Source organism: Dreissena polymorpha, chromosome 1, assembly GCF_020536995.1.
Source record: "Dreissena polymorpha isolate Duluth1 chromosome 1, UMN_Dpol_1.0, whole genome shotgun sequence".
NCBI classification, from domain to species: domain Eukaryota; kingdom Metazoa; phylum Mollusca; class Bivalvia; order Myida; family Dreissenidae; genus Dreissena; species Dreissena polymorpha.
The window spans coordinates 15,280,993-15,307,567 of NC_068355.1; the positions used below are offsets into that span (position 1 = coordinate 15,280,993).

A 26,575-nucleotide genomic window follows, 5' to 3' on the forward strand; every position below is an offset into this window, starting at 1 on the left:
CATCTGTCGCCAATTGGTTTACTTTGTTTTTTGTATGCATTATGCCATTACAGTGCTGATAAGTTGAAATGTGCCAGTGAATAAGTGCATTTTTCAGAAAGGGTTGCTTTTGAAGTACCCTTGGGTTATTGACAACGCCAATTCTAAGTATGCATAACAGATATAGAGATGGCTAGTATGGGGGAATCCGCGTTGTAAAGCCACCAGAAGAGTGAACATTTAGAATACATATTCAATACAAATAACGGGTTTTGTTTTGGTATGTGTAATGCCTTTGGTCAATTACTGTACTATATCATAATAAAAAATATCTCACTTTTGATTAAAACAGTTGTTACGGTATCAGGGTAGTGCAGACTATTGTAAGTCACAAAGAATGTTAAGCAAGAAGGGACCAATTTAGCGAAAAATGTTGTCAGTATTGGACACTAAAATAATAAACATTTTTCAATAGGTCGGACTAAAAAAATGCTTGAATTTGGATTTTTTACCTTGAAAGTGCTTAAAAAGTGTTTGAAGTTCATTCAAGAAAATCTGTATGAACCCTGTTTACAGACATGCCCGACATATTGCTGTCGAACTGTTGCCTCTATTTAATAAAAAATGGTACATTTAAACATAATTTAACACATGCCGAATCTTTTAACAGTATTCCATGTATATATTTATATATATTAAATAATAGCATAGAGTCGAAATAATAACCGATGATATAAAAGTGAAATACAAATAACATTTAATAAATGGTATCACAATTTTATTATTACTTGACTTAATACTCACAAAACTTGATCAATTCTTGAAACGCGCACTTACGAAAATGTTAAAGCCCCATAAAGCCAAATTTTCAAAGCTAAATGTGGTATGGTAACAAAAATATAACGAGATACAAAAGTCTCGTTTTTATTTTGTGTGAGCCAATATAAGCCATGTGAATTTCCCACAACGATATCAAAACGTTAACGATCGAATGCGAACAAATAGAAAGCACAGACAAGAACGCTCCGAATAAAAGATAAAGAATAAAGATCCATACACACATTTATGTGTTTCCCCGCATACACTTTTATTTGTGCACGCTCTTTTTTTTCATCTTTTCCTATATATGAATATAGATATATATGAATATATTTATATATGAATACTTCGTACCTTGAAGCTATATAACTACAGCTTGGCAAAGCAATGACCTAATACGCCGACGCTGCAAATCGTTATATGCAACAACTAATAATAATCACCTGTAAGACAAAAAATCTAACAAATTAACATTTTGAGCAATTGTTAACGTATGAATCAACGTACTATTTAACAACTTTACATTATAAAGAAAAACGCATGCAGACACGTTATCCCTTGAAATGTATAACAGTACCTTGTCTGATATAGTTTCTGCTCAGTCAAAGCCAAAACAAAATGGATGAATGAAACCCCTCATCTGCGTCGCAGTGATATTATGAAATACCTTGAAAAACATGTGACAAACCACGTTTAATGTTAGACAAAGATAAAAACACTACATAACATTAAATGTGCCTGAAGCACGATGGATTTGGTTCTGAAATCCATGGGATTTAAATGTAGTCATATTAGAGATGACCTGGTTTTTTATTCGATGTAAAGTCTTATGTTTTAATAACGAAATAATTACAATTTGCTACAGGATTTACAAAAACACTAAACATATACACTGATTTCTCATTAGAGGCATCACAATTTATCACGATCGGAAAATAGAAGTTCAAAAGTAACCAATACCCTTATAAATATATCGATTTAAATGCTTTACTTTTTTTCATCGATAACATGTCCGAAAATAACAATTTGCACGATGTTTGAGTTTGTTTGCATATATGCATATAACATTACTCTTTCTTTAAATATGCAAGTTTCATTTGTTTCATATGTTGTCAACTGGAGGGCATCTCATTCTTTGCATTCCTGCTGTCATAGGTCTTTAGTACAACTAATGTTATTAGTATACTTAGAAGATACATTCGGATACGTCTGTTATTATTATTTTAACTTCCAAAAGAAGGAAGATATTCATTGAATAATAGTCATCGAAATTTAAATGTACATATATGTGTTAGCATCGATCATGTGAAATCTAAATAATTTTTGACCGAAACAAAACACAATTTATTTTATGAGTTGGTTAAGAATGTTATTTTTGATATAACTTTTTTAATTTCTTGGTGAAAAATACGTTTCATTTTATCGTTGGTTTTCACTGGTATGTTTTCATATAAACAGTCGTAAAACTTAAACGATAAAAACCAAAACTTTTTAGAATGATAATGTATTAGAAGCAATATTAAGGATGTATTTCTTTTATTTATAAGACGATCAGGGTTTTTTTAATCCAATTGAAATAATTTTAATCAGAATGAAATATGTGAATAAATTCAACTTCGAAAATTTAGATTTATTTAACATATGTGTACTTATTTACAATCAATATGATATGTGCTTGGTTGTAGGCTTCTTTTGAATTAATGTTGCTATTGTCGTTGTTGTTGGTGTGTGTTATTTACTGCATGGTAACGCGCTTTTAAACCCAGTGGGAGATACATACATACATATTTATATTTTAAATTAAATCACTGATTTTGATCCTCACAATATTGCCTCGCTGTTTGAATAGAAGCTGAATTCTTCACTTATTTTACAAAGAAGGATGTCTTGCAAATCTTTTTTTTAAGAATGGCAAAATTTTCCGTTATTTCCTGTCAAATTAGCCTCTAATGGTAGTTGTTAAGAATTAGCCTTTCATTTCATATACAGGACCTGAAATGGAAATTATAGGAACGAGTCTAATAGGATGAAAATTACTTTATAAGTTACCAATCATGTTCAATCGGAGAAAAGATGCAATTAATGACTTCGGTGGAACGTCGTCATTTCTGAATTAGGAGTGCTATGCATAGTTATAAATTACTTTATAAGTTACCAATCATGTTCAATCGGAGAAAAGATGCAATTAATGACTTCGGTGGAACGTCGTCATTTCTGAATTAGGAGTGCTATGCATCTGACCGATTTGCGATCTAATTGGTGTTCGTTTGCTAAATCCTCTTAACAATCATTGGCGATGGAATCAGTGGTGCAGAGTCTGTAAAACAGCTTGTCATTGGCGATGGAATCAGTGGTGCAGAGTCTGTAAAACAGCTTGTCTATTTATCTTTGTCATGACGCCATTTTGTTTTGTTTTACTTGAGTCCCTTGTTGGCAGTAAATTATGTTAACAATTTAAGTCTCGATAACTAAGTTTATCAATAGCACATATTTTAGATATTGCGTAATTTGTATCTATGTTATACAAGCAAAACAATTCCTAATATCATCGAGTACGGAAAGAAGTCCTGCTATGAAAATTGCCAATGCCAATACAATTATATGAGTTATTGTCACTATCGCCAATACAAGTATATGAGTTCTTGTCACTATTGCCAATACAAGTATATAAAGTTCTTGTCACTATCGCCAATACAAGAATACAAGTTCTTGTCACTATCGCCGATACAAGTATATAAGTTCTTGTCACTATCGCCAATACAAGTACATAAGGTATTGTCTTTATCGGTTGGTTTTACTAGCTTATGTGTAGTTATGTGTACAACGAGGCTTTAGTAAATCAGTTCGAAACATCGTGAGGATCTTACTATAAATATGAATAAAAGATAAATATGAATACACGAACATTTTCATCTTTGATAATTTCAAAGCAGATACAATTAAAAATGAACGAGCATATTGAAAGTGTGGGTGATTGCGTAAATCTGGGTTTAAAATGACATTGAACGTGCAATAACTCAAAGTTTATATTAAATTACATGTTAATTACACGAACAAGCTGAATACCAGGGCATATCCCCTTATTGTATTATGCTACTAGTGTACAACTGCATTGAAGGCGCTGACCCAATATTTTTAAGAGTTATTTTAACACTGACCGATAACTTTTATCTCCGCCCATTTCAAAAATATCATGTCCATGTTTAATCATTCGTAAGTCATTACAAAAAATATAGGAATGTCGTTATAAAGAAAACAAACAATCGCTTTGGGTCAGAGGTTTAAAAGCGTTGATCGTTGAGGAATCAGTTTTGATGAGGAATTGCGGAAGGAGTACACACAATTAACATACATGAAAAAGTACCTGAAAGAATAAACATAGATCATTGTAAAACAATCATGTAAATGCGATTTCAACAATCACCATGTTAACAGATAACAGTAAACAATAGCGCGTGATCACACACAGATTAAAAGTCTAAAAAGATTAAAATTCACAATCTACAATCCAAAAAATTCCAGTGTGATAATTAAAGTGTCAGTCATTGTTAAACTAGCCTTTAGTTGTGTTGGCAACCGAGCTAAATATCGTAGTGTACTAATTGTGTTTACGATGTTGGTTTCAGCCATACATTTCCCAAAACTTTCGCAATACATCTTCGCCATAGCTTGATAATACGTCATCTTATTGACCGATTTCGTCATTACTAAAACAAGACAATAATTATGTTATAAAATAATTTAAAACAAGAAGTGTTTGTGAAACACTATGTCCCCCAATATATTTGACCTTTAGCCTTTAAGGATGACATTGACCATTCACCACTCAAAATTTGCAGCTCCATGAGATACATATGCATGCCAAATATCAAGTCGCTATCTTCAATATTGCAAAAGTTTCGGCAAATGTTAAAGTTTGACGCAATTAAACCAACAAACAGACAGGACAAAAACAATATGTCCCCCAGTATAGACTGGGGAACATAAAAAATAATATTTCGTGTTTGTGCCATATAATTCACTACCAATCACATAACAAATGTGCCAAAATTGTAAGATGCAACTCGGAGATAAGCCCTTTGAAAATGTTATCATATCGCCTTGTAAATACATCCCCGATCAGTCAATTACCCCTTGTGAATCTTGAATGCTTCATACATCGATTCATGGAAAAATTGCTGACGTTAATAGTGTGTGAAAAACAAATTAAGTTTGAAGCAATTAGAGAGGTGATATGGATAATCGTCATTAATTTGAGCCGATAAGGCCAGTAACTTCGCCAAAAATCGATGGATCGGAATGAAACTCATATTTGACTTGTAAGTCATGTAGGTAGACACACTCATCAAAGGTCAGGTTAACATCTGAAACCGTTTTGACAAATGTCCGGAAAATGAAATGCCAGACGGACAGACCATCCGACTGCTATATGCCTCCCTACCGGGGGCATAACAATCAGCACAATATCTGAAAGAGTTGCGTAATAAACCCTGCAGGAAAAGTTTATTATAGAGAAAACAAATGAGACCAAGGCCCATAATTTCGCCAAAATTCAATGGACCAAAATGAATTTTACACTTCATCTGTAGGTCATGTAGGTAGACTCCCATACCAACCATCAGCTCAATTTCTAAGAACTTTGCGTAAAAATCTTCAAGATTACTGTTGTTATAAAGACAATGTCAATGTCGGAGTTGTAGACGATTGTGATGGTTTATGTGTGTCAATGATGGCGAAAGTGAAACTGTGTAGCAGATTATACACATTTTAGTATGACTTTAATTTGAAACTTTAGAATTAAAACGGAAAATACTATTATGGTTATATGTCAGTCAAACTTTATGATACATTTCTTAATAATGTTTTTTGCTTTTCAAAGTTTGCTTTCCTTCGTGCTTAAACATCATTCAATTCTGAAATCTAAAGCTTTACCGTTGGTGTGATTTTCACAATAATGTTTAAAGCTTTAGACTTCAAAAAGGTGCTGGTTTACTTGTTATATTTCATTTATTTAAATCACAAAATAAGGTTTTTTTATGCATTATAATTCACTTAAAAGAGCAAAATTAAAAAAATAATACAATTAGGGAGTAAAAAATGCCTGCGTACGGCCCTGTTCTCCATTATTTCATGGAATAAACAGTCTAATAATGTCTCATTTGCTCAGAATTCTCCTAGTTGTAAATTATTAGTATAAGTGCATTATTTGTGGTTTTTTTTCGCGTGTTTACATATCCCTTGTTGAGTCGTTCATGTGCATCGCAGTTTGCTGTCTGCGTGTGTCACAAGATAAAAGGACGTAATTGTTTGTATGTTCAATCTGACGACAAGTTGCACTTTCTCGCTTCCAAGATTTGCTTATTGATTTAATGTGTGTTAAAATATTATTTTTCGTTATTTTGTCGAGAACGACTCGTGTTTCGTTGGTGTTATGCTCAACAAACACCGGTCCACGTTCATGTAACCTGTCTCATTTGCATATTTTGCTGTACTGTAAATCGTTTATTATTTGCGGTTTGTTTATTTTACTAGTTATGGGTCTACTTTTTAACTTAAAAACGTTAAGAATAATATTTCAGAGTTAAGAATTCTTTTTGAAAATCTGGTAGTAACGTTAAGAATTTCACAAAACCTTATCTGCTCTGTAATTTCTTGTTGAAGATTTGTTTTACAAAAACAAAAGTTTAAGATTAAATTTCATTTATTTAGTCATTTGTTTACGTCGCGAAATGAAGCGCGTTTTATGTTTGAATACTTTAATATAATGTTGTATTATTTGAGTGTTCGCTATTTTCTTAATGCGATCTAACTAAGAAAGCCTGATTTTTCTGAACTTTTTTATGAAAACAGCCAGAGTTTGCATAGTTATTTTTTGTTTCCATTGCGTTCATGGGAACAATGAAAATAATATGACAGGACAAAGTACAAAAATTTAAATACACACAGGTTCATATTTAAGTGTTCGAAAAAAAGTTGAAAAATACACTTTATAAGTCCGAATATGATTAAAGTATTAAACGAAATCTTGTTTAGTTATATCGATAAAGAAGCACACATTTGTTATCGAATAACTAACAAAGTTGTAAGGCTAAATTCACACAAAAAGCGCATACCTTAAAAACATTAACAATACATAATTCAAAACCCACACACTTTGACATACGGTATATGTTAGTTTCTTGTTATTCTTGCTAAATTGCCCATTCAAGGTGATGACTCGAAAGTGTCTTGTTCGGATAACGATGACCAACCGAAGTTGAAACAACGGCGTAGTCGCACCAACTTCACCCTTGAGCAACTAAATGAACTTGAGCGGTTATTCGACGAGACCCATTATCCGGATGCCTTCATGAGGGAAGAACTGAGCCAGCGACTGGGGCTTTCAGAGGCCAGGGTTCAGGTAAGTGCTTCAGGACCCGTTTGTGTGTGTTTTGATAGTTAATTAACCAATTTATGCCTAGTGGACTCTCCCATCCTTCTAAATAGGATCAATTTATTTCCAAAATAAAGGATGTCTTGTATATTCATTTCTATATTTAGAATATTTCTTCCAGAAATTCCTTTAAGCAAACAGCGCAGACCCTGATGAGACGCCGCATCATGCGGCGTCTCATCTGGGTCTACGTTGTTTGCAAAGGCCTTTTTTCTAGGCGCTAGGCATAAATGGGTTAACAGGTCCTGCTTTCCTCTTCATGAGTGCATATATAGGTGGACCTAACCAGTTTTCATTAACAGGCTCTCATACTTTTCACAGGTGGTTAGCGTGTGACTATGATGTTAATTAGTGAAAACATAATTTTACAATGTCATCCACATGTCCACATGAAGACAGCATGTGAAAACATTCCCAAACGCAAATAGTAAACAATTCCTCATATACTATTAAAAGTATCACAGGTGGTAAGCGTGTGGCTATGATATTAATTAGTGAAACGTCATTTTGAATGATAAATTATCATATTATAATCATATTATAGCGAAAAATCAACTTTTCTGAAAAAAATCACTATCAAATATTCATATAACAAGGTATCCAGCTGAAATCTTCCCGGAGTAAAGGGCATTTTCCCAACAAAGTTCACGGACCTCGATACCACAATTCAATAATACGAATAAAAAAAATTCTTACCGTGCTTGCCGTTGCATTATGCATCAAAACTAACTGTCCAGCGCATATTGAAACCTCTATTTAAATACATTTCAACTAACTGACATTTTAAACACACGAGTGATTTCATTGGTCCAATGCAAAGGTGTGTCTTTACAACTGGAGATTTCATGACATTGTAAAAGCAGCAGTATAGAGCATGCAATCAAGATCTGCTTTGTAAGATGTTGAGCCACATATCAAGGTTTCTTTTTTAAGTCATTTTCAAAATTCAATAATTTTGCATGAAATGCGGATTTCAGATTGTTATCGTGGATTGAGACTCCACAATTAATTATAGTGCATTTGCACATGTAGCACTAACCAATGGTGTTGCTTTTAAATACATCATTATAAACAACTAATTCCTGCGTTTGTAAATATCAAGACCATTAAAAAATGCAAATCCGTTTGTTTGTTTAAATAATTGTAAAGGACATTCTGTTTAAGTAAGACAGAAAGAAAGAAATTTATTTTGGAATAGGAACGTTTAGAAAAAAAATTGCGTTAATATAGTTATTCGATCTAATAGACCAACCCATTCATTTACTCTCAAACAAAAAAGACTTAGAGCTGTTAATGGCATATAAGAAATATTTAAAAAAAACAACAACACAAGATTCAAATAAACAACGATATTATAATTCGGTCAGTTTTTGTACGTTGAAATACAAAACAGTTAAACAAACTTTTAAAGACGTTTTGCCAAACTGTACTTATTGTAATGGCCTCTAATTGAAAATGCTGGACATGATCGAAAAGTAATCATGCATATATGATGAAAGGCAAATAATATTTTATAATGTATTGCATTTTTCTCTAAGACGGTCCAATCCCAATAATCCAAAGCGTTTTTGAAATTCCTACTCCATAATTTGTAATGCGCTTTATTTAGTTCCTGTCATGTTAAAGGTTAGTATTCACATGATTAAAAAGCGTGGATTTGATAGCATATACTATATTCTGTATCATTATTGCATTAAATTGTTTCGACATTTTTGCATTAAATTGTTTCATCGTTCACATAAAAGATTGCTTCAATGTGACCCTATTGTACTACGTTTATTACAAACTCGAATAAGCACTTGAAATATTAGCAGAACAATTACATAAGCAAATAATTCTATATATAAATGTATTTCTATAAAGCGTTGGCAATCGGTTATATTTGAAACGTTATTAATTGCTACCTTTTAACTTAAAATCATTTAATGTTAATATTGAATACCAATTATACTGTGTTTGTAGTCACATTCGGAGAGAGATATTATACAACTTTCACTTAACTATCTAGACCAATCTTTCATCAAAGTGTTAATATTAACGTCGAAAAAGTTTTAACTTAAATGAAGCATTCGTTTAATTTCTATAATACAGTATGGTGAATTGTACAACCAAGCGAAACACGCTAAATGATTTAGTTTTGTTTTAACCCCTACAAACGTCAAGAGGGGTTTCCAAACGTCAAGAGGGGTTTCCAAACGTCAAGAGAGGTTTCCAAAACCATTCCCCTGTAAGAGAGCATTTCAAAACGAATGCAATATTTGAAGTGTTACCATAACGTTCTCCTCAATTATTCAGTGTAAACCGAGAATAACTTTCAAAGCGTCTCCTATGCGAACGTGAAATCCAATGTATCGTACAAGTTTGATGAAATTAGATATGAATGATCGCAATATTGTTCAATTACCTCATAATCTCAATTTGACATATTAGGTGACAGGGACATTAGAGGCATGTCTTCGATCGTTGCCGTGACGACGGACTGTAATTTCGGGATTTCTCCGTGAATTTTGTTATGAATGTGTATGCGTTACTAATGATTATTGATAACGGGTTTTATTACGTTTTCTAGACTTTAAACCAGCATATGATGTGGAAAATAGTATAATAGATGATTGACGAATTACCATTTAGATACGTATTTAAAGTTAGCAATTAAGGAATTTAGAAAGAATTATTATTTTCTTCATTATTTGAATACAAACATGATGTAGCAGATTCGCATTTAACTATGCGTTTGTTCTGTGAAGTGGTTAGTTGTTTTATTTGTATCAGACTGTTTTGCAACGGGTCACTATCATTTATAAAGGACGTTTATAATGTTCAGATTTGTTTGCATCTCTTATTTTAAAGATAATTTTGACACTGCTTCACTTTCTACATAGCATGAAAATAACCCTTTTGGAAACTTTTAAAAGTTGAAAAAAAGTTATTAAAAACTTGGAAGGGGAAAAGCTGCTGGTCATATTGGCTCCCGTTATTTACATGTTGAATCGCCCCATTAGCGATTATCTCCGGAAATATTTCGTTCGTGAAAAATACTGTTAACCGACGCGTAGGCACGAAATGCTACGATGACTCCAGCAATCATCGACAATAGTCCGATAACAAACGAAATGTACAAAAGACGTTTTGACGAGCCAGATTAATCGGCAATCAAGTACTCTTAAGATTTAAGATGACTTTAAATCTTCTTTCAATAGTCAGTTTTAATACAATGATATTATTTTTACATATTCTTCTTCTTTAAACCATTTATACCTAGCGTCTAGAAAAAAGTCCTTTGCAAACAGCGTAGACCCTTCATGCGCTGTTTGCTTAAAGGAATTTCGGTAAGAAAAAATCTAAATATAGAAATAATATACTAGACATCCCTAATTTTAGGAATAAATTGATCCAAATTTAGAAGAATGGGAGAGTCCACTAGGCATTAATGGGTTAAGATTCATATACATTATACGCTTGATTGGCGGTGAGAGCTGTTATCCCTATTACTTTGAAAATATTTCTTTATGTGCAATTATTCCGTGCTCGTAATTCCAATAACAATATGGTGATTAAAATAAGATTGTTAATCATGCACTACCAAAGCTATTCACTGTCATTGCCATTGATCGAACCGCCATTTTCTTGTGATGGGTAAGAAATATTCTGCGACGTAGTTTATTCGCCGTGATATTAGAGGTAACTCAATAACAAAGTTGGCTTTACAGAAAGTCGCTACGGGAGCTTGTGACAAAGCATTCGATTTCATTTTCTTCCAATTACAAGTTGAAAATTGCATTTATTTTACGTAAATGGATATATTGTTTCATGATAATTTGATTCAATTGCAGCTCTGAGTATTCTAGCTCGCACAGACGGATAGGGTGTCAAATTGGACTACAATTTTCTTAAGGCGTTGTACAGAAAAAATAAGACATTATTAGAAATGGATAATTTGTATTTGTTGACAATATCAGGTCTTTCATTTTCCTTTATTATCTTTTATTCCAAAGTGACTCTGAATATCACATATTGTTTTATTATACTATTCATCTTGTTATTGTGTTCATTGGTGTTCATTGGTGCGGTTTATATGCATTAAATTCAATTTTGATCGCACATCTAAAACACAATTACATACTAAATATTAAGCTGTGGCGGAGGTAGCATTCGCTTCTTTATAAGTTTGTTACGTCTCATTTTTTACAATATATAAGCAGTTTAGCACGTATGATTTTTCATTTCCATGCATTATTTTATGATTTCATATCCATTTATGTCTTGTTCGATTTTCTTTATTATCATTAATTGTTTCATTCCAGACCATATTGAATATTTACATTACCGAGTAAGGAGTAAGGCCTATTTCTTGTCATCTTCTTCAAGTTATTTAAAAGTTCCGACATCTTTAAGTTACAGGCATTACATAATAATAAATTTCATTCGTGTCGTTTACATTCTTACAGTATTTGACCATGAAAACCACACAATGTACACAAGTAAGACAGATCGTTAGATACAAATAAGAAAAACGCTGCGGCGGATCACTAATGCCCTTTTTATACAGAAAGCATAGTCCATGTTAGTTGCGAACTTTTATTGTGTTTAAGCACATGCACAATTTGACCCTTTCCACTTAGATACGTATTTTGACCCATTTGTAGTCCCTTAGATAGTTACATGTAATAAAACATCTTTTGTACTGGATTCAAGTTGTAAAGGCTTCGTGACCAACCCTTAGATACTGTTGACTATCAAACAGTATAAAACCTGAACTGACTGCGGGTTACTCGCAAGCTGTAGGCCCATAGCCATTTTCACTTTGCTTCTGAGTGGGAAATGTTTAGTAAAATAGGCAGTGTAGGTAGGTAAGCCAAATAATATTTTGTATAGCATCTTGTCCTTATAGGTCATGGTATTTGTAGTTCCCTGACTACATGAGTCGTGTTCTGAGAAAACTGGACATAATGCATGTGCGTATAGTGTCGTCCCAGATTAGCCTGTGCGATCCCCGCACATGCTAATCTGGGACGACACTTTACGCACATGCATTATGCACAGTTTTCTCAGAACGCGACTCACATTTAACGTACATTCGATTCATGCAGATGTTAGTAATTTCTTTAGTTACGACTACATGTTGAAAAAGCCTACGAAACTTGCAGAGTCATTATCAAAACTATCTTGAATGAGGAAACAGTACGCTTGAAACACTGCTCTCGTAATGTATAAAGTTTCATAGCTGAAAGTAAGTAATGGTAATGTTATCAATATAATTGTAGTCACAAGAAAGCCATGTTGCAAGGACAATGTTCAATCAACCAAGACAAATCCAGTTAACAATTTCGAAAATTCACTTTGTAATAAAATGTTCATAAATGCATTGTTAGATTGAGAACATTCTTCAGGATATGTGTTGTTGTTTTTCGAAATATGGTGTTCCATATGGCTAAATATCATCGTTGATATTCGTACTGTATTAAATTACAATGTCTTAAGGGAGTTGTTCATATATTGTCAAAATAATAATTTTAAAAAGAAGTGTAATTGTTTTTAATGTATAAATTATATCTAGAGCGGTAAAATGTCTATTTCACAAAATGATATGTTTCACCAATCTGAAAGTATATAGAGATAATACTATGTTAGCGTTAATTAGAGAGAAATTTGTGTTGCGAGGCTTAGAACGCCGGTAGAGCGAGCCTTGGCGAGCGCTTTCGAAGTTCGAGCCGAGCAACATAAACTTCTCTGTATTCAACGCTAATCCTAGTATTCTATTTATCCCATCACATGTTTACTCAACGAGAAAAATAACTAACAAACACTTTATGCACATGCATTAAGCCCATTTTTGCCAGTGGGAGGCTCAACTATTCAAATACTTATCTTACAAGTTTATTCAACAAGGTGGGGTTGAGGCTAGTCTATTTCATGGGGGATTATACCGTCAATGTCGCGTTGAAGATGGGGTAAAATCCCTTTTACGATATCAATAAACAACGTTCTCTTAATAAAATGTGTAGTTTGAGCGTAATGCACGATATAATTCAGTATTCAATCTCAGTTGCTCTCGTCAGGCCATGAAATCGAACGTATGTCCAGATTTCGAAGACAACCACACGACCGCTCGGAATGTTTAATTTTTCTATCACGATTGATTTGAGAATGACTGGATAATTCCGGACCAATTATCCTGATTTTTGCAAATTATATAAAAACGGGTCCATTTTCAAGTTAACGTCTTGAAAAAAGGCCTTGGCAAAAAGCGTAGACCCAGATGAGACGCCGCATGCGCTGTTTGCTTAAAGGAATTTCTGTAAGAAAAATTCTAAATATAGAAATAAATATACTAGACATCCGTAATTTTGGAAATAAATTGGTCCAATTTTGTAGGATGGGAAAGTCCACAAGGCATAAATGGGTTAAGTTAAGGAAGCTACTGTAACAGAGAACAAAAAGTGTCCTTGACACGTTAGTGTATTTTGACGCTATAGCTTCCCTCTCCAGCGATTCTCTAAATGGACAGAGATTCAAGTTGGGAAAGTAATGAATTAAGACAATATGCCACAAGAGTAATTATCGCATGGCAATTTCTTGAGATTCTTTAATCGAGCGTCTTGCAGAAAAGCAAATTACCCCTGATTCCGTTCCTCGCGCGTTGTGGGCTTGTGAATTAATCAAATGAAAACCTGACATTCAAATAAAGTTTAAGTGACGCGGTTGTCGCTCACAGGTTAAGTATAAAAAGCCAGCACCTATCTAAATATTATCTAATTAAGCATCAGGTCCGACCAAGTCCATGGGGTTTCTTGAAATTCCTTCCAAACGGCGGTTTCCCCGCATTATATACAGGGCACGTGTCGAGGGGTGATGCAACCAATTTGCAGGCTCTCGTCTGCCTTAATGCAGAAGACAATGCCTCATATGACGCTGCGTTTCTGATTTGATTTTGATAGTTTGGTGACGATTTGCTGCAGTTGATTAAAGCGCCGCCAACACAATGGTCACATTAAATCAATGTAGCATAAGAAGTATATCGATAAAAGCAGTTTTATACATTACAATGTGAATTGCTTAGGCAGCCAATATTTCATTAAAAAATCTAAATCGTTTCGAATGTAGCATGCAAATTTCAAAACGTTAGCAATATCTTTTCTGTTTCTATCAATAAAAAGTCATGTATTTATTGTCTGCTAAGATATTGTGATTGCGATATATTTAAAGGGGCCTTTTCACAGATTTTGGCATTTTTTAACTTATTCATTAAATGCTTTATATTGATAAATGTAAACATTGGATCGTAAAAGCTCCAGTAAAAAATCAAGAATAAAATTAAAAAAAGGAAAAGAACATTGCCCGGAGCAGGTTTCGAACAAGTGACCCCTGGAGTCCTGCCAGAGTCCTGAAGTAAAAACGCTTTAGCCTACTGAGCTATTCCGCCTAGTACATATATTCGACGTATTTTATACCTTATATAAGCAATCTTCGTAGTTTCACAAAATTTAACGACAAAAACAGAACTCTCCAAATTATTAAATCGTTTCGCGTTGCAACTCTTTATAATTTTTAGGTTTTAAAATCGTCAAAAGATGCATATAATGGCTATATTAGACCATGGTAAATGTTCAGTATTACTGTTTCCTCACAAATATCATAACTAAAACGAAAATTTGCGAATCTGAAACAACTTTTTATAATTTTGTCAATTTACCAAAGCGTGAAAAGATCCCTTTAAATTAGCAAATTACTTCGTGTATAACAATTTAAAGTGATGTTGAGAAGCATGATCTCATCTGGATGATGTCACAGTCGTGAAGTGGATATATGTCTTCGCACTGCGACCTGCAGGTCCCAGATTCGATTCCCTCTCGGGGAACGTGCTTAGTGTATTGCATAGATCACCGAAATCAGTACAAACCAGGACTTCTGAGAAAAAAAAATACGAGACATAAAGGAATGTCGGCATTTTACCACGTTAACTAGTGCATTTGTTTAATTAATTAGTAAAACACAAGTATAAAATGCATACATTTTCTAAGGTCGTCTAGTTAATTTGTTTCTTGCTTTCACTCTCCCTTAACTATGTCGCTTTTAAACTGCATGAGCCGCCATTACGAGCAACATCTTGGTAATTTTTATGATCGCTGTTGTCACAACTTGCAGAAATCATTTTGACGCCGGAGCGGTCTAAATCATTTCCGAAATACGTGGAAACGACATCCAATGAGGGCAATCCATGATTATTTCGTAACCAAACCATCCATCCTGAGTTTGAAATTTGATTTGCACAATTGAGACGCATTAAGCGAGTATTGTCTGAATGTCAGTTCGTATTTGTAATATTATTTTGATGTCACCGTAGAACAAAGTGGTTTTGACACTTGAAATAGTTTGTTTTTAAAATCAGGTTTAGGAATTTTATGACGCACTGTTTGCCAATGACTGTCGCGATGTGAAATTTGAACTGCAATTGGCTTTTATTATATTTAAAAAAAACTTCAGCTGCTATTCATACAGTGTAGCGTTGTAAATTATAATCTTTCGATTTTTTAATGCTTGAAATCCAATTTATGTATGCAAATTATTATGTTAGTGTTAATACTTTTTCATTCAACGTGTATACGGTTATGCACTCAAAAGCTGATAAGATGAAGCTTATGAAACTTATTGTTTTGTTTATTTATAAAACCACAAATAGTAATGGTTGAATTGTCTTTGCTTTTTATGTTGTCCTTATAATGTTATACTGACACAACACCTTGAATACTTCCTGTTTATGTTCATCAGATTGACATTGTATTGCAGGTCTGGTTTCAAAATCGCCGTGCAAAATGCCGAAAGCAAGAAAGCCTAATGCAGAAAGGTAATTATGCTGGTTTAAAAAATGCAGTTTTTTTTTATTTATAATACCGAACATGTTTCCATGTCAAGTTAGGAAAAAAAATGCGTGTTGCATACGATTTATTATATGCAACGCCAATCTGAATCGTGGGCTAAGCCTTATGCGATTATATTTCTGCGCTTTAAATCTACAAAGAGGTGTTTGTTTACCAATGAGCAATAAATCCATATCGAAAAGTACACGTAAAAACAATAACCCTGCTAAATAGTTCATCTCTATACCGTGTGGAACAATACATATATTTTCATTTGCCAAATTTTGCAGAAATAATTTAATAAAAAGAAAACCCAAAGCTCTTAATCGACAGTTGCCTGCGATAAAAAAATAAGCTCGAGCAAAATAAATTGAATCTGTTAACCGTGTTATTCACTTTTGGAGACTATTGCGCAAATTTGTACACAATGCCGGTTTTAACAAACTTGCCCTATTGTCGAATTATAAAGCTCTCGACAGAAGTGTTGATTCAATTACTGCTTGATTCTTTTGTAGGAAACTGTTTGAAGTTGCTTTGCTGTAAATGAAAGATGTCGTATGAGCCCTTTTCTTGGAGTCACTTATGTAATATAGTGTCCCTCTTATTTCAAACGAAGGTCGAATAATACAATTAATTCGTCGAATTTTCATTATCCGTGTATTAGATTATAAAATGTTATCGAATTCTTTCATTAGTCTCTATGCTAGGAGCACGACATAAGGATTTTGACTTATTATATTCACTTAAGGCGAATAATGATATTAAGAAGATACTATAAACATTTAGCACGAACTCCCTGCGTCATGGGCGCAGTTTGGTGAAGCAAGTTTTCGCATAGTGCGAGCTGTATAACAGAATCAATATTTTTTGTATCATTTACAAGAATTATGATTTATTAAGAGCTACATATAAAACTGCACATTTAAACGAACATTAATTGTAACGAACATTTAAACTGAACCATTTTTATACAACAGATGTTCATTTTGTTTTGTTTATCAAAAATTGTATGGTCAGAGCAGGTAGGAAAAAACGAGAGTGAAATAGTTATTTTATTAATTAGTGACTGAGCTACATACCGAGCGCTTTTTAGAATGTTAATACAGAATAAATTGTATTTTTTTAGTATATGTATATTCTTACTTCTCTTTTACAACCCATATTCGAATATTCACACGTTTAATTCTGTAGATTACGTACATTAAACTTTAGCATAAACACAATACCATTAATTCTCACATACATTGACATTCATTTACTTTTATCATTTGTGTTTATATCACATCTACTGCAACTTGAAGCGTATCCTTAAAAAACCTTTTTCTATTGATGTCTGAACAAAAAAGGTAAATAACAGTTATAGATAACACAAAACACACCCTCGGAAAAAAAACTTAAGGTCTAACTAAACAGATTCAGAATTAAGCATATGTTTCTGAATGAGCCGAATATTTATGATATTTATCATTTGATAAAGTGATTTCTGCTTCGATTCTTATAGTTTGTTTCGTGATTTAAATAAAATTATCAAAACGTAGGTGCACAACTATAATTCTAATTATATAAATATTATTTCATATTTAAAAAAATAAAATGTATTACTTTTGAATGCAATTAACGTTCAGTGCATCCAAAAAGAACAGCGTTCGATTGTGTTACTGTAAATGATTTCATTTTGAAGCAGTCTATACGTCTTTAAATCAGGCATTTTGTTGTTTCGCATTCTTTGAGGGAAAATACACATTAATATTCTGTTGTTTTTTCCTTCACGTGATTTTTTTTCATCTGACAAATCTTTATTCGCGACCTGGACAAAATGTCTCCAATGCTTTTTTTTATTTCAAATCATAACCTTAAATACTGGGAAAAAGAGCTTCACTTTTTATATTTCATCTTTGTTGTCGATATTTTTAAAGAGTTTAGTTTATATATGATAAATGTTTCATCCCTGGCTGTTTAAATTTTCGCAAAATAAGTAGAGTTAATTTTATAATTTGCATTTGCGTGTTATTTAAGATCGTATGATATTTCCTTAATTAAAATGTCATTTAATTCATCTTCTTATTCATGTTTCTCGACTTTAAATGTGTCTGATTGTTCAGTTGTTTCTGTCTTTGCTCTGTAAACAAAATCCCAACTTAAGATTGAGTACTTGAAGTAAAAATGTTTTACATGTTTATTCCGTATAGAAATTATGTTCCAACAATTTGCTTATACAGAGACAACACTAGTTTCAAGTTTTTTATTGGTATATCGGCAAAACGCATTTGACCATTTACATACAAGTAACCTGAGTACATGTATAGTCAAAGTGCATCAGTACAAACAAATACAATCATGCAAATAAACAAACACAAACACTCAGCATCTTAATATAAAACGAAGGAAACATTTTAATTATTTCTTTGGTCAAAAGTTAAAGTTTGCGCGTCCAAAAATCTATTTATTATTAAAACTCCACAAAATTAAACTATGATTAAAAATATCTATCAATTATGGCCCTGTTTCAATCACGTTCGATACAACAATAATTTAATTGTGTATGTATAATTTACGTAGCTGTTTTTGAAACGCAAGCAATAATCCAAACTCAAGCACGCTTTGTTTGAGCAAAATAAAAATAAACCGAATAAAATTAAAATACCATGCGGTAACTAATTTCAAAATTGACAAAATAACGTATCGCACAGAGCAGTTGAAATTTAACAATGGAGTATTGCAACCAATGATTTTCATTGTGCATTTCACTCGTTCCTCTGCTGGCAGTATTTGCCTCTGTACAAAGATGTTCACGGAATAGGCGAAAATTAGATTATAACTTCTCGCTCGCAACTTTCTATTATAATGTTAAATTACAGACTGTAAATATTTACATATGGAGTTAAGACATACTGGGGTAAAAGAAAAATAATTCTGTCCTTTGAAAATAGCGTAAATTCACCAATCTTATTATTTGCACAATAATATCAAAACATGATGGATCGGGATTTCTAATAATTTGACGCAGTGACTAAATTAAGCCAAATAGAAATATTATTTGGCGGGAGATGAAAATGTTTTATTTAGTTACTTTTTCTTTACAATAACCTAGACGGGTTCAGATTGGAAAATTACGCCATGGAATCAACGAAATCTGTTCAAACATATCTGTATGCATCTTATATATTGTAATAGAGACGTCATTTTAGTGATTAATTAGAGGAAAGAGATCGCCAATTGGGTACATTAATTCTCTTTGGTTCTTTAACCCCACGCGCCATATTATCCCAATCTCTTGCACGACGGTCACATTACATTCACCTCTGTGTTGGGCTCAGAACGGACTATTGTTATGAAAGCGTCTCATTCATGTCATGATCATTCCAAGCGTTCATCAGTGAGGTTACAGTATACTAAACAATCTTTTGCACGACGGTTACATTGCATTAACTGCATTAAAGAAAACCATCTCATACCATGATATCTTATATCAGCCTTAATTAATTATTATAAAATTGATATGTTTTTTATGTTAAGAAACCGACTTACATAAATACGTCGAAGCAATGCCTAACGTCACTCAATAAAAAATATGTACAATTGTTTACATTTGTGAAGTGCGTGGAATGATTACATCTGTGTAAATGGGCAATAAAATAGTTCAAAAGAGTTGCATTAAAACTCACAAGTTTTTGCACGATTTATCGTACATTTAAAAGTCATATTTCTTAATTAAATGCATGCGATCTTAAATATCCACTCAAATATACATTGTATGCGTTTGTTTGGTTTTAGCTATTTGGTAGACAAAATGGCGTGCTGAGCCTTATGCAGAGTTGTATGTGAGAGCAAGGAACGACAACTCTGCGTGGAGATTGATATTATCCGTGAATTCTATGGCGAGACGGAGAGTCATCCATATAAAGCTGTCAAGAAGTCTAGTATTTTGTAACGAAATAACGGATAACATCGAGGGTGAAAATTACTGGAAGTTCTTTTATTTAAGCTGCGGGCGCACGATGCGCTTTTCGATGGAAGATATTCGAAGACAATTGGCTTGTAATTCTCAATGACAAGATAACCTTTATTGTGGTTCCCGTATTACACTTGAACCCTATTTACACGCTAGGATTACCGTTATTGTTTTAAAAATAGTTGTTGTAATGGAAATTTACAGATTTGTAGGACACGATCAAATGATTTCGGTTCAAGGAGTCGCCACATCATCAAATGAACGCGTCATAAGCTACCACAATATACTTTTATGTTTCACTCTAGATCCGCATTGGATTGAACAGGGACCTATACTAACAAATTTGTTTGTATAGGTCCCTGGATTGAATCACAATTTAAGAATGTTTGTAGGGACAAAACAGAATAAGTTATAATGTATTTTCATTTATTGTCATAAAATATTTTCACACGTGTATATTTTACAAAATGTATTAATAAAAAGGCCTCGAAATCTCAAAAAGTCGTTAGCCTGTTATAAAAAGTCGAGTTTGTTTGAAACGCAATGCCTGTCCTTGTAACACTCTGACTGCGCTGTGACGTCATTCTCGAATCGAGACCTGATATATTCCAAAACTGTATCGTGATGTTCGATGGTGGGCGATTAACAGTTTGTTACTTGAAAACATACTAAGAATTGTATATGTATTGTTGCGAAAGGCTTTTTCTAATGCTTTATTTATTTCTAATTCTAGCCGGCATAATGCTTATCAGCTCATGCAATATGCCCCAGCTAGACGCTTGCCGAGTTTCGCCCTTCCTCAACATGTCGACCATCCGCCAGCCGCTCGACCGCCTGCATTTCCCGCCATTCCTACCCTCCTTCCCGCTTACATCCGCTTCCGGTCTGCCGCCGCCGCTGCACCTGATGTTGCTTTATCACCATCGCTACGCGGCTGCGGCGCTCAATTACGCATCACTTCCGGTGGAGAGCGGCTTCTAGGCGACGAAGACGACAAGCATAGCGGATCTGCGTCTGAAGGCTCGCCAGCATCTGGCCTTACTTGGCCTCTCAAATATTTAGAACGCCTGAGACTTGGAAGATAAGTGTGTGTGATATTCTTATACGATACCATATATATAAGCCGAGCGCTGTGAAAAAGGGGTTTAATGCATATGTGTGTAAAGTGTTGTCCCAGATAAGCCTGTGCAGTCCGTACACACGGGCTAATCAGGGACGACACTTTCCGCTTTTTGTGATATATTTCGTTTCAAGAAAGTTTCTTAGCCAAATTCAAATTTAGGCGGAAAGTTTCGTCCCTGATTGGACTGCACAGGCTAATCTGGAACGACAATTTACGCACATGTATTAAACACCTTTTTTCACAGAGCACGGCCTATATATTGCTGTGTGTATGATCAAATTGTTATGCTGCTGCTTTCTGCCATATTGTGGGGTTGTTTTGGCCAATTTCAAAGTAACCAACACACCAGGAAAAAAACGGACGACACAAGTGATAATTGTCCAATGGGCGCCCTATTTGTTGGTCTGCTAGGTATATATGTCGCCTTTTTGGCGACCTTCAAATCCACCAACACGCTAGCACATTATGGCATTAATCAGCCACTTTTACAAGAAATTAGAGAAAACAATTCAATAAGATTTTTAATATTGCTGGCCCCGTGATTCGAAATCGAACACGCTACCACTTGGGTAGGGCGTGCAAGCTTTCTTTCGATAAAGCAACAAGTATGCAAATATATTGTATATAAATGCATATTTGTATTATAAAACGAACGGTTATGACGTTTGTAAATTATTGCTTACAAAGAGCATACAAATTTCTTGCGCATATGTATACAATTAATACTGTTAATAAGCACATATTTAAAATCAGAGACGTAGATAACAGAGATAAGCAGGTCGCCAAATATCGGTAAACTCTCGCCCGTCGCGGGTTTCGGCGAGATAAGCGCGCAACTGTTTGTCGGTTGCCACGGTAGTTAACACGCTTATCAACATTCCTGAAACACGCTTTCGCGTTTCAGTTTTTTGCGATTTGAAACAAATAAATTGTTTTGTATTATTAATATGAGAATGTATGCGGTACTATCACACAATTGTAATGTGTCAATTAAAATAAATCACATGCCGCATTGTTGTATTTAGCGATTTTATTCGCCTCCAGTTTGAAAAAACACACACCATCGTAACCGGTATTTAATGATGGCCTTTGAAATACGATAAATTCAAATAAAGAAGCGATCATAATCTTACGACAAACAACTAATAATTGGTTGTTTTAATTAGATTTTTGTTTTTCATTTTAATTGCAGTGGTTAAATTTGATAAATCCGACTGCCATTTACGTGTAGTATAATTTGAATAAAGCTCTGAACAAATTCGTCTTCTTATGGAGAGAATCTATTCTTGGTCTGCTCTAATCGACTGTTTGTGTTCATTGTTCTCTTTAATGACCGCTAAATTCAATGCACGATTTTACCAATTATAACATTACCACCTAGAGTACATGTATAGAAATCTTCAGACCCGTATACTGTGCCTTTCTCCGTAATTAAGCATATCGACCCAGTTATGAAGTTACTTTTCTGTGTCTTTTCACAATGTCTCAACGGATATTGTGCCATGGGATGACGAGGATTTAAATCTGGATTTACTTCTAGTTATACCGATTATGATGAATATTGTGATAGTGAATTATGATGAATATTATGATAGTTAATTTGTTCAGGACTTGACTCAGTCAGTTGTGTATGAGTGCCCAGAAATGCAAAGTTAATGAAAAGAACATATGGATTCCGTATGTTGTAAAAAAGCATCATCTAAACTTGAAAAGTATGTTCTCTCATGTACATTATGATTTAGTGTGTCCCGGCTTCTACAGAGGTGCCTATGCAACCATTTATGTGATAAAGTCTCTTCCTAAACCTCTGTAGTAACAATTTTAGTCGGTGCAATAAAAGAATGCATGACCATAGTTTTTACAGTTTAATATTTCATCAAAACTTCATATTTCATGAACAAATATTAATACACCTTCCATAACAAAAATTAAGCAATTTATCCAACATAACACATATTAAGCAAGTTGTTGATATAACAAATAACATATTAAAAGAAAACAGCTAATATTCTGCAGTTATGCAGGCAACAAACATGTAAGCTAATGCATAAGAGCCATTATCGTTTGAGGCAGGGTATTAATATTGCTGTAGAAAAACCATAATCACATAATAATTTTTCATCATGGCGATTGGACTATAAATGTGACTTAGAGTGTTGACATGTTTTTACCATAGCCATATAAGGAAAAATGACTCGCCCCTTGGCCGTGTTTTTAAAACAACCGGAACCATTTTCGAACTTGTCCGAGAAATCATTGGGACACATTGTTTGACCATGTTTCATGAAGACCGGACAATAAATGTGGCCTCTAGAGTGTTAAAAAGGTTTTTTATAGCTATATATAGACATATAAGGAAAAATGCCCCACCCTCTGATGCCAATGTTTTTCAACCAACCAGAACCATTTTTGAACTTGCCCAAGATATCATAGGGACACATCTTCTGACCAAGTTTCATGATGACAGACCATACACCAGAACCATTTTTTAACTTGTCCAAGATATCATTGGGACAAATGTTCTGGCAAAATTTCATGAAGATTGGACAATGTATGTGGTCTCTAAAGTGTTAACAAGGCAAATGTTGACGCCCCACAACACACTGCACATGACAGACAAAAGGTGATCACAAAAACTCACCAATGGCACACTGTGCTTAGAAATGTGTTCCCACAAAAAATGGTCCTGAGCAACTTCCTAACAATGAACATACATACACAATAGTGTGTCCTGCTTCATTTACACATACTTTCATACTTAATATGTTTTGCCATTGCTTCGATCTGAATGTAAACAGAGCATTTCCAGGTCTCTTGCGTGCATATGGACAATATATGGCTTTGGATCACTTCCTTAAGTATGTAACACTCAACCCTGATAGGTACATTGATCTCAACTTGGCAGACTCCAACGGCAGCTGAGCCTGGTTCGGTTGTTGACGATGACAAACCACACTTAGTTGCTTTGTCTTCATACAATGCGATGTTGAGAGAAGTATCGTCCTCAGTTCTCAGTTATGTATTCATCCTCATTGAGCAGGAGACGATCGACAAGTGCTGTTCGGGATGATTCATCAAGTAAATGTCGAGATCGCTTTTGCACCCCATCACTCAGTCGCTCCCTCCTGGGCCTGGCCAAATTGAAAATACCAATGAGCATGGCAGATGAGCACCAAAGCATATGATATTTATTATATGCTATTCTAAATTAAGATGAAAAATATAAATGCCTCATAAAATTTATAAAGAAGGCATATAAACATGCATTTTTTAATGTTTCCTAATGAATTCATGAATACATTCATTGTCATATTTCAGCAAATGAACACAGAAAGACAATTAACAACCAATCCACCATTTACACAACACGATACCTGGTAATAAGTCAAAATTTTGTCTTGTTACCAGGTATTGTGTGGTATTAAATATTACCTGAGCTAACCCACCTTATTAAATTACTTTACTTTATTATAAATTGATCAACAAAAACATTAGGTTTAATATTAAATTCTTATATTAATAATTACACGACTAAATTTATAAATTAAATTATTTATTTAATGATTAATTAATTTAAACCTTCCTCGAGTTATAAAACAGAAGCACTTTTTAATTAAGCACATTCATCAACGGTTTAATCTACACAAAATAAACAAACTATTATTTATACGAATTTACACAAAGTAATATTGCGAATGAGTATGATGCCTAATTATACATGATTATTATAAAAAGTTGATTAAATTTGGAAGGGCTAATGATATGATCCATAGAACATGCTGTCACCATATCTGGCACCATACTGTCTCTGCCATAATAAATTTCGAATGCCGGACAAAACCCCTCCCGGATAAAAACCCTCCCGTCAGTTTAATAGGGGCCGGACGAAAACCCTCCCATGAATAAACGGGGACGGACAAAAACCCTCCCATGAAAAAAACGGGGGAGGACAAAAACCCTCCCATGAAAAAACGGGACCGGACAAAAACCCTCCCGTGAAATCCGAGCCACGAATTCAACTATCAACAATTATTTATGAATTTTTAATCCGAAATCGGTCATTTCCGAATGTCATTTCCGACATTTGTATTTTGTTGTCGGTTATCCGAGATATTTATTTTTTGTAATAGTGACTTCACTTCAGTAGGTAACAATTCACTATATATTGACTAATTAAAATATTTCCGAATTAAAATGTTGTTATTTTACACCCATTTGACGTCAATTATATATGTTTGAACTAAGATTTGTATTATTACTTAGTACTACGATATTCATGATTACTTAGTATGAATAACAAGTAGGGTGTTTATATGAAATATATAAAATATCAATTGTGCGCCGGCCAGTGCATTAAGAACATCAAAGTCGTGTTTCTTGTTTAGTCATCATCGCAAAAATAACAGAGGCGGACACAGGCTTCCCAAGACATTATTTATTTCGTTTTATAACATGTATCATGAAGTCTAGACAGTATAATGTTACGTACATTGACAAATAAGCATAATCAATTGATAAACATAAACCAACATTGTAGACAAGTGTGTGCCTTTACACAAACAAATTGCTTTTTATATGTTGCCGATTTACAGTATGATATTTTGAACACATGTCAGCATTGAGTGATTATTTCGGAGTTATGAAAGCAACATTGTGTGAAGCAAATACATTTGTCGGCGTTTAATTGCTTTTAATTGATTCTGTGATTAAACTACTTAAAAACTAAAAGTAGTTGCAGATTCACAGTTTGCTATTTTGAGTAAATTTTGCGGATTAATGAATGCAACAATGTGTGAAGCAATTACATTTGTCGGTGTTTAATTGCTTTCACGGGAGGGTTTTTGTCCGCAGTTGCAGATTCACAGTTTGCTATTTTGATACGTATTATTGTATGCCATTAACTAGTTAATTGTAATGATTAGCTGATTAGTGGGCCTAAATCACCGAATCATTGACATATTTGACAATACAGTATGCTTTATATATTGTCTGCAAAAATGCAATTGACAACGTTACAGTCAAAGCTAAATTAAATAAGTAATTAAGACAAATTACTTACATGCTAACGAGTTGTTAGTTGTTAACAGAATTTAACTTTCATTTTCGCAAAATTTTCAGAAACTTCCCGGAAAGCACGTTTTTTGCATGAATGAGCGTATGACGCGATTAAACGTTGCACCGTATCGTATTGCATTCTATCTAAATTTAAATTCACTTGTCTATAAATGGCCTCATTTTATGTTTTAATTGATGTTGTTATTATGTTGGATTATCGGACATATATGCACATTAGAAAGCGGTATGTTTACAGTTAATGGATACACATTTTCTTTCTTTCACACCCCTTAAAACACAATACACAATACACACAATGGGTAATTTTATCGGATTAATGAATGCAACACTAAGTG

General features: G+C 33.7%; 1 protein-coding gene across 1 annotated transcript; it reads left to right on the plus strand.

The window, feature by feature from the left end:
- The first annotated feature begins 168 nt into the window (after nucleotides 1–168).
- On the plus strand, nucleotides 169–21,022 carry LOC127865145 (short stature homeobox protein-like). Its single transcript, XM_052405035.1, has 4 exons — nucleotides 169–175; nucleotides 7,008–7,198; nucleotides 16,019–16,102; nucleotides 20,813–21,022. The coding sequence occupies exons 1-4, from the start codon at nucleotides 169–171 to the stop codon at nucleotides 21,020–21,022; spliced, it is 492 nt and encodes a 163-aa protein (XP_052260995.1).
- The last annotated feature ends 5,553 nt before the right edge of the window (nucleotides 21,023–26,575 follow it).

Bases quoted from the DNA above. Each gene is read 5' to 3' on its own strand.
- LOC127865145 (XM_052405035.1), top strand. The intron at 7,199-16,018 runs GTAAGTGCTTCA...ATTGTATTGCAG, and splicing joins TTTCAGAGGCCAGGGTTCAG to GTCTGGTTTCAAAATCGCCG. The intron at 16,103-20,812 runs GTTTTTTTTTAT...AATATGCCCCAG, and splicing joins ATGCTGGTTTAAAAAATGCA to CTAGACGCTTGCCGAGTTTC.